Below are 14,485 nucleotides of genomic sequence, written 5' to 3' on the forward strand. Positions count from 1 at the left end.
ATCAAGGACCCCACCACAAAGCTCACGCTCTCTTTGTGCTACTGCCATTAGGACTGCACAGGAGCCTTAATGCCAAGTTCAGAACAGTTATTGCTCCTCAACCATCAGACCACTATGTGCTGCTGCAGCATAACAATTAATTTCATAACATATTCCAGTGATATTAAACTTGTTTGATTTGAATAATTTATAAATTAAAGTAACATGAATCCTATGATAAATATCTTAATTAGTAATCTGACGGTAAAATGGTCTTAATGCAATGAGTTCTAACAAAAAGAAAGTGAAAACAACAAAGCTTTGATTGATATAACCAAAAAGATTAACAAATGTCAAGAAAACACTTACAGAAAGGTAAGAGAAATTATGCAGTGGAATAAATGATCATCTGTCTCTATGGATGATGATCAAAGACCAAAAAACAGTGACAAGTATAGACAGTTGTCACTTTATTAGGTACAGGAGTGGAAGCTGATGTGGTTTTCAGTTGCAGTAGCCCATCCACTTAGTTTTGAAGTGCTGTGTAGAGATGCTCTTCTGCACATTGCTCTTGTAACTATCAACTTCCCATCAGCTTCAAACAATCTGGGCACCCTCCTCTGACCCATCTCATTTTCAAGGCACTTTTGCCCACAGAACTGCCGCTCACTGGATGTTCTATTGTTTTTTGCACCATTCTCTACAAATGTGAGACTTTTGTACACAAAAATCCCAGATCAGCAATTTCTGAAATACTCAAACCATTCCATCTGGCACCAACAATCATTCCACAGTCAGTCATTTGATTAACATTTATTCCCCATTCTGATGTTTGGTCTGAACAACAAATGAACCTCTCGATCACATATGTGTGCAATTGAGACAACCATGTGATTTAAGTCCCTGAGGTTGATGTGAGATTATCCTTCAGGAGAGTGAAACAGCATCCAGCCCAGACAGGGCATCTTGCCTAACACTGAAGACTTGTGCTAATCAACTGGCTGGAGTGCTCACTGACATCTTTAACCTCTTGCTTTAGCAGTCTGAGGTTCCCACCTGCTTCAAGAAGGCTTTAATCATACCACTGCCCAAGAACATGGTAACCTGTATCAATGACTTATTGTCCATGAACACTAACATCCATTGTGATGAAGTTCTGAGAGGTTGGCGATAAAACATATCAACCCCTGTCTGAGGAGGGACTTGGACCCATGCCTACCATCACAACAAGTCAACAGCAGATGCCATTTCATTGGTTCTTCACTCAAACCTGCAGCATCTGGACAGTGAAGATGCACAAATCAGGATACTTTTCATTGACTACAGCTCTACATTCAACACTATCATCTCCTCAAAACTAATTGACAAGCTCCAATCCTCTGTACCTCCTTGTGCAAGTGGATCCTCAACTTCCTTACCTTTAGACCCCAGTCACTTTGAATTAGCAACAACATCTCCCCTACAATCACTATCAGTGCAGGGGCACAAGGCAATGCGCTTAGCCCCTGCTAAAATCATTTTATGACTGAGTCCAAGTATAGCTCCAATGCCATATTTAAGTTTATTGTCAGCACCACTGTTGTGGGTCAAATCAAAGGCAAATTAGCATATAGGAGGGAGATTGAAAATCTGGCTGAATAGTTGTACAACAACCTCACTCAACAGCAGTAAAACCAAAGAGCTACTTATTGACTACAGGAGGAAACCAGAAGTCCATGAGCCAGCTCTCAACCAGGGATTAGAGGTGGAAAGGGTAACTTTAAATTCCTCAGTGTTACCAGAGGGTCCAGCAAGTATGTGCCTCTACAAAGAAGGCACAGCAGCACCTCTACTTTCTTAGAAGTTTGCAAAGATCCAGCATATAATCTAAAACTGAAGAAACCAGCTGAGGAATCCTGTTAGCACCACACTGTTATCTTATTGAACAAAATCAGGGAATAGGTATTAGCGCTAATATAACCAAATGAATTAGTCAAGGCTAAAGAAAATGAGTACACATGAGTCATTTGCAGGTGGCGTGCTGCAATAATCAGTGCAAGACTTCAGTTACCAGATAACTACCTATATTTGATGGTAAAGGAGAACCTGTACTTACCGGAGGTCAGTTACAAATTATAAAACAAAAAAACTTAACAGCAGAGGAATTAAATTTGATAAGGAACAAGCACATGAATCTCCAAAATAAACATATGTAACAGAATTTATAGGGTTTATAAGGTTAGGAAATTACTCAATTCTGATTAATCCACGAATTGGCAAGCTCTGAAAATTTCCCTTTAACTGCAATGTCATATCACATTGGGAAGTGAGAACTAGATTTCAGGTCAGAGGATCAAATGCAAATGAGTTTAAATAACAAATTCTGTTTTAAAACACAGCCATAAATGGATGATGGGAAAAGCAGAATTCCTGCAAAGTTGTTTTTCCTCACTAAATCACAAAGCTACACTAGAAACATCAATGAATAGCAGGTAATAAAACAAAACTTCCTACAGCATATGATCAATAATCAGAAGGAGCCAAGAGCATCAGCCATGTTCTGTGTAATTAAGGAAAATGGAACATGTTGCTCAATGAAAAAACAATTACAATTAGCAACTAGATTAGACTTTTTCAACACTGTCACAATTTGAGAAAAGATCAGTAAAATCAGGTCAGACTTATTTAAACAAAAAGAAAGGATTCAAATTGGAACTACTTTGTAAGTCACCTAAAGGGGCATTTCTTACTTTTGCAAACTGTTGCCTAAATATCAGAAATAGCTATTAATTTCAGCATTCCCTGAACTTTCGAATGGTGGCCTTTTGAACGTAAAAGTATCTGAAATAAGTACATGGAGTTCACCTTCTTTGACCTCTCGTCGCTGCTCACAAATCAGCTGTCAGCCCACCCAGCTTTTGTTTTGCTGCTGTGAAAGTCACCTTGGACATGAATTGGCCTAGACTTGTACCCATTACCCCCTGAAGGACTTGACCCATCTGAAATATTGGAATTGTGACCTCAATAATAATTGTAAATCATAAACATCATCGCACTCAAACTATTAACATAATTCAGATTTCATTAACACCCCTTGTTCAACACTCAAGCACAAGAACATGCGATTTGAAAGTGTCAGAAAAATTAAAAGACTTGTGTGAGCCACATGTGAAAGAACGAACTTGTGGAACCAAATGTATATTTTTATGTTATGTCTCCTATGCAAAGAAACTACTCAATTAGTTTACAACCTACAACTTCTGAAGGAAGCTTAGAAAATAGTTACAAGGAACTTAAACAGGACTAAAAGACTGACCAAAAAGCATGCAAGAAATGTGATATAGATGGCTTTCCTCTTGTAGTCTTTCTAATAATCCCTGCCTTGTGCACATCTAGTGGCAAAATATTCATAATCGTCATTCAATAGAATCAAACCTAAAGGGAACATTTAAGGACAAGTCTCTGGTCACTTGACAAACAACTACCCATGAGAATCAGGTTTATTAAGACTGGCATATGTCGTGAAATTTGTCAATCCAGATGAAACTGGAGTTAAGGTAGGAATATTTTACTTTCAGTACTGTGAATCTTCAAGGAACACTTACTTTTAATTCACTAATTGTATGAATACAACTATAATCTTAAACCATCTTCACTTCCAAGTTTTCAATTCTAATAACTGTGTTTCAACCGAAAGGTCAATATGTCAATTCTAATAACTGGCAAAATAAAAATCATAAAGTGATCTTTATGAACTACTCTGGAAATTTACACTGTCAGTTTCTACCCTATACTTGCTTTCAAATGATTCCTTTCCAACTGTCCCTTTCTGCAACTTGTCCCAAGTTGGATAAAGACCAATGAACAATTGCCATGAAAAACCTGCCAACTAAACACCTCTTTTATACACTATAAAGGTTTGATTCCATTATTAGTTTTTTCAGTCTTATTAGCCTGTAACAGTACTTCCAATGTCTTCCCTTCTCAACTGAAAATTATTCTCCACCAGTTAACAAGACCCAAAGCAAAGCTCCTTTGATTCCTTGCATTCCTGCATTCACCAGACTCCACCGAAAAATCTTTTAAAAAATTCACTCATCTGCACCTATTGGCCCATTAACCTCCACCTTCAACAGAATCACTGCTCACCATTTCCACCACTATTTAAGATGAAGCCAGGCACACAGTTAAAGCTGTGAGTACCTGCCACTATTTATATTAGGATCCTGTATGATTCTAATTCATGGACATGATGTTCTCAATACCATCCTAAATCATCCTCCACTTGGAGCAGTCATGGAAGAAAAAAATCCCAACAAATCTAAGGGGAAACTGCATTTCTATTCCCCCCTCTCTCATAAAAGCACTGTACTGCTGGAAAAAAAAACAAATTTCATGACATATTTGAGTGATGGTAAAACTGATTCTGATATGGTTCTCTATTTTGTACAAACCAAATACTCCTGACACTCAGCTGAATGAACCAATAAATTCTGTGACTACAAGAAAGAACAGATCAAAGCTTGGATATCCTACAGGAAATAACTCACCACCTGGAACTTCACATCAAAAAGTCAAAAGAAAGTTTGACTGAACACTCACCACTTATCAGGAATGAGTTTAACTCCAAGCAACTCCAAGTCAGACAGTTGCACACCAAAAACACCTGCTCAGCTGACCTCCAGCAATCACCCCTAACATTAATTCCTTCCACCACTCTGCTAGTACCTCTGAAACAACACTTGAAAATGCATGTGAACAACACCACCAGATTCCATTCCAAGCCTCACACTATCCTGATTTAGAAATATATTGTTGTCTATCGTCTTCACTAGGAGTTATTCTGAAGCCCTTTTCCAAACAACATCTAAAAGACACCTGGATTAGTAAATAGATAAGAAAGGTCTAGAAGGGCCAAACACAGGCAAATGGTTTAGAGGGGGAACTTTGTGAGCATGGAAGAGCTGGGCCAAAATGCCTATTTCAGTTCTATATTACTGTCTAACAGCAGAGGAGAATCCTCACCAGAAATACTGCCCCACAGGGTCAAGGAGAACTCACCACTACATTCTCTCAAATACAGTTAGGGATGGGCAATAAATGCGGGGCTTGCCAGTGATTCTTTAATAATGATTATTAAGTATATAATCTATCACAACAGAAAGCCATTTAAAAAGTAGGCTACTTTACAGCCAGCCTGGTTCACACACTAAATGGATATTGAATAATGTATATGGTCAAAGATAAATGCCTGATTTATTTTAATCATTTAAATGAAATCTGCAAGTAGGAGAAGCTAGCCTCCATCTTGTTTTTTTGAGATAAAACTGTACATCGGAAAACCTGAGTATAAACGATGAGATTCATACCAACTTCAAATGTAGTTTGTGCTCCGGCATTCCCTCAACTGACAAGGTCATCAAATATAAACATTAACAATCTCCCACACTGTTCTAATTTTCTTTACGCTAATGATCAACATTTATTCTTCGGGAGTTAACTGAAAAAAAGCTCTATAAGTGACAAGGTGGATACTGCAAATTTAGCTTACTGCAATATTAAAGTTGAACATTCTTTCTTGGTTATTAATAAAATGTTCAATCATATATATCTTAGTTTTTCAGAAGCAGATAACTGCAGTTCACCTCACCCAGTAGTAGATTTGTCAGAATGCACCTCTTCCAATAACACAATTAGAAAAAAATATAATGGTCACCCAGTAAATTGTTGTATTTATTGAGTCCAAGGCCTGGCAAGAAATAACTTAAAAGCAGATTTAGCAGTTCTTAGGGTTACACAAACTTATATCAACTGGAAATTTTAAAGAATTTTAAAAACCACAGGTAGATTCTCCTGAAAACCCCTTACTCAAGTAGAATTACTTTACAGATTCCAATGCTAGTTTATTATCTGTGGACTTCGACACACATGGATTACTAAGTAAAGCTGCCTATGCTGAAGCTAATATTAACCTAGTTTTGATTATAAGACAGAACATTCTGTGCTAAACACTGCAGACACACAGAACTGTAATTGTGGTACACTAAAGGAGAATCACCATGGAAAACCAAATTACATCAGCCCATTCCAATGTCAGCAAAACACCCTGAAGAAAATGCTTTGAGAACTTCCTGTGAATCTGTTGGAACACTTCGATAAATTTTACTCAGTTCCCCTCTGAGAAAAAAGCAGCACTTTATCAAGTGAAACACACTCATTTCTAAATCCATGGCTAGCTTCACCCCCACTGCCGTCCAGGAAGACGTTCCGGCAAAAAAAAATTCTGATGCTGATTCTGAGACCAGCTCCTAGCAAGCAAGTGCTCCTACAGACTCGGACTAACTTAACAGCAGTCACATTAAAACCAGGCTTCCGTGTTGGGGCTTGACTGGAAACACAAAATAATATATAAATCTCATTAAGTGACCGTAAAATTACACGATTATAAGAGCAGAAGTTCGGCTCTCCGCGACAAATTGTGTTTGATAATATCCATCGGGTTGTGTTTAAGTTAGACATACTAAATAAATAGAAGCTATTACAGATAACGGGAGGGGGCTGCACTTTGATGGAGACCCCGCTCTCTCACAGAAGGGCCACCAAGCCCGACAAAGAGGTGAACGGGTTCCGGGGACGTTTGGTGGCGCTCGACCGCCGTCCCTAGAAACAGGATCAGACCGGTCGGCCACTACTGCCTCCGATCAACAGCGGCGGGGTAAAACCCCACTGGACCGCCAACCCCCGACCCACCAATCACTTTAATGAAAATCCACCTCGGTCTAAAAACAAGAGAGGTAAAATGCGAGATTTTTAATTCTTCGACGGTGTTGGGGGCGGGAGGGCGGGGGGAAACAAAGGCGCTTGGAGGTCCGCGCGGTCCTTTGAACACGACGCCAACGGCGTTTAAATATTAACCGAACCGGTTTTCCCGAGGTGGGGCTTCAAGCCGAACGGAGACGGCTCCGGCGTGTTTTACCTGTGAAAGCGGTCGCGCTGTGGAAGAGCAGCAGCAAGACGCCGAGAGCGGTGATCGCCATTGCCACGGTGCGGCCGGTGTCTCCGGGAGCGAGGAGGGGGTCGCTCCGTTGCCCGGGGAAGGAGAGAAAGCGCCGTGTATGTACGTGTGTGAGTGTGCGTGTCCTCTGACCGTCGGCGGCGGTCACACAACCAGCACCCTCCGCGCGGACCCGCCGGCGACGTGCTCTGCGTGCGCGTGGCCGCCTATTGATTGACAGCCAAGGAGGCGGGGTCTCTGGCTGCCACAATCGCTGATGACTGATGCATCTTTCTAGGAGGGGTGGGGAGTGCAGCAGTAAAATAAACCATCGACAAATCTCACTATCACTCACAAATACACACACACATTTTGGTCGAGCTGACTGCAGCAGCTTTATATCAGGCGAAGTTTATGTAGCGCAGCATATGAGTGGCTGAACGACAGTCTGTTTTGCTAAGAATTAGGATTTACTTGGATTCTGTCTCGCTCTTGTCACATACTTTATGACACTCCTTTGACAAAGCAACGTTGCAGAGAACTACTGGAGCCCGTGGGAGTACAACACAGCATGAGATTGTTCCAGAGAGGGTGGAGGAGGAGTGTGAAATTATAAAAAAATTATAAATGTGCTTGAATGTTCTAAAATGGCTCAGTTTGACTGAGTCTTGTCTGTTTGGTTAAGCATAATGTTTATTTTGATCTATTTCACTGGTTAATTTATAATATGTACTTTTTCGTGGTTATAAAGCTCATACCCAATATTTCCTCGATGTTGACCGATTTAGTCATGGCTGCAGTTAAATTTTCCATTAAAGATATGAGTACGACATCTTATGCAATTGCATCGTACGTAAGCAGTGTTATCATTTCTGTCGTCATCACCTATGACTCCGTTGTACCAGAATCTCCTACTCCACCCTTCAGTTTCAACTTCCTTTTAACGAGAAACAAATTAGTAAGACTAATGAACTCGCTTAATCTATTCTCCAGTTGTTCTTTTATTTCAGCATCTCCGTTTAAAATATGTTCCCAGTGATCAAAAATTTTGCACTTTATTTTGCCAGAAAATTGAATTAAAATAACTGAATGGAACGTGCCCTATTTTGAAAAAAACTAGCATTTATATTTAAAAGTAGGATTTTAAGAATCATTTAAATGCGCACACTTCCTTTTCCTTTGTGTATTGTTTTTGTAATATTTTAATGAAATAAAAGGACGGATTTTCAGATAAACTAAACCATAAACTTTGATATTCAGTCAGACGTTATTAGACTTAGAAAGTCTCACCTTCATGTGAATGTTCCAGCTTTTCTGTGGAGACATTGTAAGAAGCTGCATTCAGAAACACTTTATTAGTGTTCTTGTCTGTACTGTGATAATACTTGTGTTAACATGTTTTGCGAGAGGAATCATGTCTATAACCAGTTGTTTCCCACCTTCACTCTTTGAAAAGATATTGGTTTGTGGGATCCAGAATAATTTGGCAAATTGAATTTGAAATTGGCCTGGTCATAGGTGGCTGAGGAAAAGGATAAGGGCCTGTTCCTATGATTAGAAACCTGATACATGCAAGGATTGATGCTGGGATTCTGGCTGTTCATTTTGCATAGGAGGTATGATTAGTAAATTGACACCAAGGTTGGTGATGTTGTAGACAATGAAAATTGAAGTTTTTTGCGATGGAACAATTATCAATCAGTTTGTGAGATAGGTAGAAAATTAGAAGACAGAACATTATCTCAAAGAATCAGAGCTGATATGTTCAAATGGTAGGGCTGTAGGAAGTACAGCACAGTGGCACCGTAGTGTCCGTATATCCCTGAAGGCAGAATGTCAGTGGTTAAGAAGTCAATGGGATACCACAAGACCATAAGATGTAGCAACAAGTTAGGCCGTTTGGCCCATCAAGTCTGCTTTTCATCATGGGTTAATCTATTTTCCTCTCATTTCAATTTCCTGCCTTCTCCCCATATTTCTTCATGCCATGAATAACCAAGAATCTATCTACCTTTGCCTGAAATATACCCAGTGACTTGGCCTCCACAGCCACCTGTGGCAATGAATTCCACAGATTCACCACCCTCTGGCTGAAGAAATTCCTCCTTATCTCCATTCTAAATGGTCATCCCTCTATTCTGGGTCTGTGTTCTCTGGTCTTAGACTCTGCCACCACAGGAAACTTCCTCTCCACATCCACTGTATCAAGGCCTTTCAATATTCGATATGTTTCAATGCGATCCCACCTCAAACTTCTGAATTACAGTGAGTACAGACCCAGAGCCATCTAACACTCCTTATACCATAAACCTTTCAAACTCTCCACCACACAACTATAAAAGTTTGTGAAGGATTTAGATGTCATGCTGAATCTTCACTAACTTCTAAGGAAGTGGAGGCAAGGCTGTGCTTTCTTCGTAATGGCCCTTACGTGCTGGGCTCAGGACAGATCTTCTGAAAGGAATTTAAAATTACTGACTCTTTCCACCTCTGATCCCCTCCTCCTGGCTCCCTCCTCCTGAAGTCAATAATCAGCTCTTTGATTTTGCATTTTGCAGACATTAAGTGAGAGGTTGTTGTTGTAGTACCACTCAGCCCAATTTTCAAGCTCCCTCCTATATGCAGAAGAATACAGACTTAATGTGAGCAAATGTGATTAGTGTAAATGGGGGGGAAAATCAACATTAGCACGGTGGATTGAATAATTTGTTTCAGTACTCTGCAACTCTATCTTTAACACTGTTAATGCATAGAATATGAATATTATGGTACAAACTACATAAACTATATGTTAGGTCACTTCTGGAGTACTCTAGTGTTCTGGTCACAACTAAAACAATGTGATTGTCCAGGAAAAGGTTAAAGCAGGTTCACTGGGTAAAAAGTATTAAAGTTGCCTTGTGTAATACATTTCAGCTATGAAGGGATATTGGATAGAACACACAAAATGCTTGACCTGAAACATCAACTATTCATTTCCCTCCATAGATGCTGCCTGACTTGCTAAGTTCTTCCAACATTTTGTGTGTGTTTTGGTTTGTTTTATAGTAACCACTGAAGGCACCATTGATTATTACAGCTTTTTGTTGCTACATATACTGTACTTCACAACAATAAATTGGTAACTAAATGTTCTGACTTCCCGAAGGGTTGAACATTTTGAAATACCTCATAATGATGACAAAAGATTGGAAAATAACATGCAAGTTTAAATACTGATGACTTGCACTTTATTTTTTGCTTTGAAATGGTTCTTCTGCTTTTGTGGGTGATTAGGTAATTCATGTGATTGTAGAAATCCAGGATACCACACGTAGTCTAATAATGTAGTAGCTCTGTGTGTGTTTGTGCTGTTCACTCCAATCAAATATTAATGGGAATAACACTTAATAAAGTATACCATTATCTTATTATACTAACTTCAGTACAGGGAATCCTAATTAATATATTGTTTTGAACTTTGAAAAAATATGCTAATTATAAATGGAGTGTAAGCAATTCTGTTTCAACTCCAGCAAATTCTACTTCCATCTGTGTGTTAGATAAGACTCTAATCAATAGAATAAATATTATCAATAGAGTTTCTCACAACTTTACCAGGAATCTGAATACTGAGTCTGCCTTGTCTCAATATTCTTTGGATGATTGATGTGGGGAGGGGGGAGAGGAGGAGGAGGGGAGAGAGAGAGAGAGAGAGAGAGAGAGAGACAGAGAGAGAGAAAAGAAAAACACATCTAATGCTGGAGGAATTTAACAAGTCAGGCAGTATCTATGGAGGAGAATGAACAGTCAACGTTTGGGGCTGAGACCCTTCTTTAGATTTGGAAAGAAATGGGCCAGAACCAAGAACAAGGAGGTGGGGGAGCGGAAAGAGTAGAAACTGGCAGGTGATAGGTGAGGGAGGTGTGTGGATGGGGGCTGATGAAGTAAGAAGCTGGAAGAGGATAGGTAGAAGAGGTAAAGGGCTGAAGAAGAATGAATCTAATAGGAGAGGACAGTAGGCCAAGACATAGGGAAGGAAGAGAGGAACCAGAGAGAGGTGATGGACAGGTGAGGAGAAGGGAAGGGGTAAGAGGGTACCCAGAATAGGGAATGGAAAAAGAGAGAAGGAGGGAGGGATTAGAAATTTCCTCCAGCATTTTGTTTGTGTAGCTGGATTTCCAGATTCTGCAGAATCTCATACTAAGAGAGAGAGAGAGAGGACAATGTCAGGAGGAACAAGCAATAGTCTTCACCCTATTTCCTCTATATCAATGTGGATAACAGAACGCTACATATTTTTGCCATACCTGTTGGACACATCCATTTGTCAGCCACTTGCCCGTAGTTTCCATGCATGAACCCATCACTCTGTGGGAGGGGGAACATCCTCCCTGAGCTGCCATCAAATGGAATTGAACATTGTATCGTGGGGCTCTGACATGATTTAAAATCTACCAAATACATACCAAAGACATTTGTGCTATCATAATTGCCAGTTGCCCAGAAGATATGGGATAGTATGGCTTGGGCTTTGTGGGATGATGCATGGATAATGATGCATATTCCATTGATAAGGATCATTATAGCAATTTTAAAGAGGAATAGAGACTATGGCTCAGTGATAGTAATAATGCCCATGGTTCAGAAGAACAAGTCAATTGTGCATTATATGGAATGTAGATATCTGACTTAAGTGGAGTGCCTGTCTTGAGGTAGGTGACCAGTCCTTCCTAAAAATGTTCAGCGAATTTGACCCATTTTGGACTTGGGATTAGCAGTGGAAGCCTCCAGCTTCGCGATGGTGCATGGACCATGATTATAGGATGGAAGGGGGTCACAAAGCGACCACAATAGATGTACTCTTGGTAGAACACTGGGAATTTCCTTTGTATGCCATCAACTGGGATGTCCAATAGGAGACTGCCAACCTGCTACTGAACATGAAAGTTGATGATACGTGACTGCTGTGGTCTCAGTTATCACAGTTGGAGGCAGGCTGGTAACAAGGGCAGCAACTAAAATGATCACCTACCAAGACTAGTAATCTAAACCTACCCTCACTCTCTCTGCCATGTAATCATATGAGCAGTAAGGACTGCTCCCAGATTTGACAAGCAGATTATTATTATTACTTAATTATTTATGGTTTTATATTGCTATATTTCTACACTATTCTTGGTTGGCGCGGCTGTAACGAAACCCAATTTCCCTCGGGATCAATAAAGTATGTCTGTCTGAAGCAACACACACTGTCAGCAGGGATAACTCCCATATGTACCTTAAAGCATTGTTAGGGTGTAAATGGATCTGGGCATCTGTATTGATAATTTACTTCCTCTTGTTCACCACTGGCAAGGTGATCACAGAGTAAGTTGGGGAATAAGTGAAGAGGGCAGAAAGGGATGAGTTCCAGCCCTGCCAAACTGGGACATTGCTTCTTACAGCACATTCCTTTGTGTGCATGTATTGTATGCAGTTGGTTCCTTTTCTCTTATCTGTTAAAAAATGGATGTGATGCTGTTCAGAAAAACTCTCTTATTTCGGAAGGAAAGATGCCAGCTTACAGTCATTGAATCAGAATCAGTTTTTTTTATCACTAATTTACATGTTGTTAAATTTGTTGATGTGAGACAGTACAGTGCAATTTTATTTCTTTCAAAATGCATACACACTCACCTATCCACCGAGTTTACTTCATTTTGTTCACTTTCCCCAACCAACTCTACATCCTCAAATCGGTTTCCTTCTGCCCATAATCCCCTTCACATCTTCCAACACCTACCAACCCATTCCCCTCATGTGTGTGTGTGTGTGTGTGTGTGTGTGTGTGTGTGCGTGCCCTTAACTCCTGGTGGAGTCGTCGGGGTGCCGTCATTTTCGTGATTGCTCATCATACAGCGTGTCTTGGACATCTGAAACCTGGCAGAGCCCATCCCTCTCTGGCTGGATTTGAACTCAGGAGCCTTTGCTCTGAAGCCCAGCGCTGATGCCACTACACCACTAGCCGGCCGTATAGTGTTCAAGGTCAAAACCTTGACATCAAGTTACATTGTAATTAGTTGTGTGACAAAAAGCATGGACAAAGGATAAGTTTCAAAGTATAGCACCAAATTGCACATTGCAATTTCAGAATTCTTGTTTTTTTTTCCCTGGCCTACTTTTATTTAGCCTTAGTAAATTTGTCTAAAACATTTTAATTTAGAATTACATAAGGCAACAAGAACCTGAGGATGACAATTACAATTTTGCTTGGCAATATAAACACAGGCTTCTTATAACAGTTTAGAATAGCTTTTGGTGGTATATTATTACAGCTGACAGGCCATAGGAAACAATCCTCACCACTGACGCCTATGTTTCCTTAAGATCTATTTATGTATATTGAGAATCATTGAAGTGCACAGTAGGGATGATGCCGATGCTGTTAAAAGTATATATTATATAAATATCTTTAGTTCAGTTGCATGTGATATTTTTGTTTGGGTGTTTTTAGTCACTGCAGTGTTAGATTTTCCAACTTGACAATTCATGATAAACAAATATACACCCTTCCAACACTTTTCCAGACTCTGGTCCTCCCAAAGTGCTTCATAGCCAATTTTTTCTTGAAGTACAGTTATCTCACATTGCAGGAAATGTGGTGGTCCATTTTCACACAGGTTTTCATCGTGGCTTAACTATTGAGGGGAATCCTCACACTTCTTCAATGTTTTGTTTTATGATCTTTCAAAGCCATGTTAAAGGGCAGATACCATGCTGGTTTGACGTCACAACTTGACGTCACTACCTTGCAGTGGTAGTGAGCTACATTTTTGTATTCGGCTGGATCTTGAGGTTTTGTTTGTGTGCCTAATTTAATGTTATCTTCTAAACAATCATAAAATGGCTTTTTAGCATTTCCTTTCCCTTTCTAGTTATTTCATAATATGGGGGACAACACCTCATATTCTATATGTGCAGTCTACAACCCAACAACATGAACAGTTAAGTTTTCCAATTTTACCTAACCTTATCCTACAGCGAGCTATTCCTTCCCCACTTTCCCACTAATCCTTTTCCCACCCTCTGTCTCTCCTTGCAGTCCTCCTTCAGTGTCCCCAATTTTGCTCCCTTTCCTTCAATAGGAGGGCATGTGCTATCGCGAGAGGCTGGATAAACTCGGGCTGTGTTCTCTGGAGGCTGAGGGGAGATCTGATAGATGTTTACAAAGTTATGAGAGGCATAGACAGCGTGGACGGTGAGAGTCTGTTTCCCAGGGTTGAAATGTCAAACACCAGAGGGCATGCATCGAAGGTGAGAGGGGTTAAGTTCAAGGGGGTTAATGGGAAAGTTTTTTTTTACTCAGAGAGTCATGGATGCCTCTAATGTGCTGCCCGGTATGGTGGTAGAGGCAAATACGTTAGAGGCTTTTAAGAGACGTTTGGCCTGGTATGTGCTGCCTAATATGGTGGTACAGGCAAATACATCAGAGGCTTTTTAGACTAGATTAGATTCAACTTTATTGTCATTGTGCTGAGTACAGATACAAAGCCAAATGAAATGCAGTTAGCA

General features: G+C 40.0%; 1 protein-coding gene across 1 annotated transcript in view; it reads right to left on the reverse strand.

The window, feature by feature from the left end:
- The window catches only part of bsg (basigin), a 29,781-nt gene extending 22,627 nt beyond the window's left edge, over positions 1-7,154 (reverse strand). The window contains exon 1 of the mRNA XM_073068291.1: positions 6,935-7,154. Within this exon, the coding sequence (XP_072924392.1) occupies positions 6,935-6,995 (61 nt within the window). The 5' untranslated portion in view covers positions 6,996-7,154. The remainder of the gene's footprint in view (positions 1-6,934) is intronic.
- Between the last annotated feature and the right edge of the window lie 7,331 nt (positions 7,155-14,485).

Source organism: Hemitrygon akajei, chromosome 16, assembly GCF_048418815.1.
Source record: "Hemitrygon akajei chromosome 16, sHemAka1.3, whole genome shotgun sequence".
In the NCBI taxonomy this organism is placed as follows: domain Eukaryota; kingdom Metazoa; phylum Chordata; class Chondrichthyes; order Myliobatiformes; family Dasyatidae; genus Hemitrygon; species Hemitrygon akajei.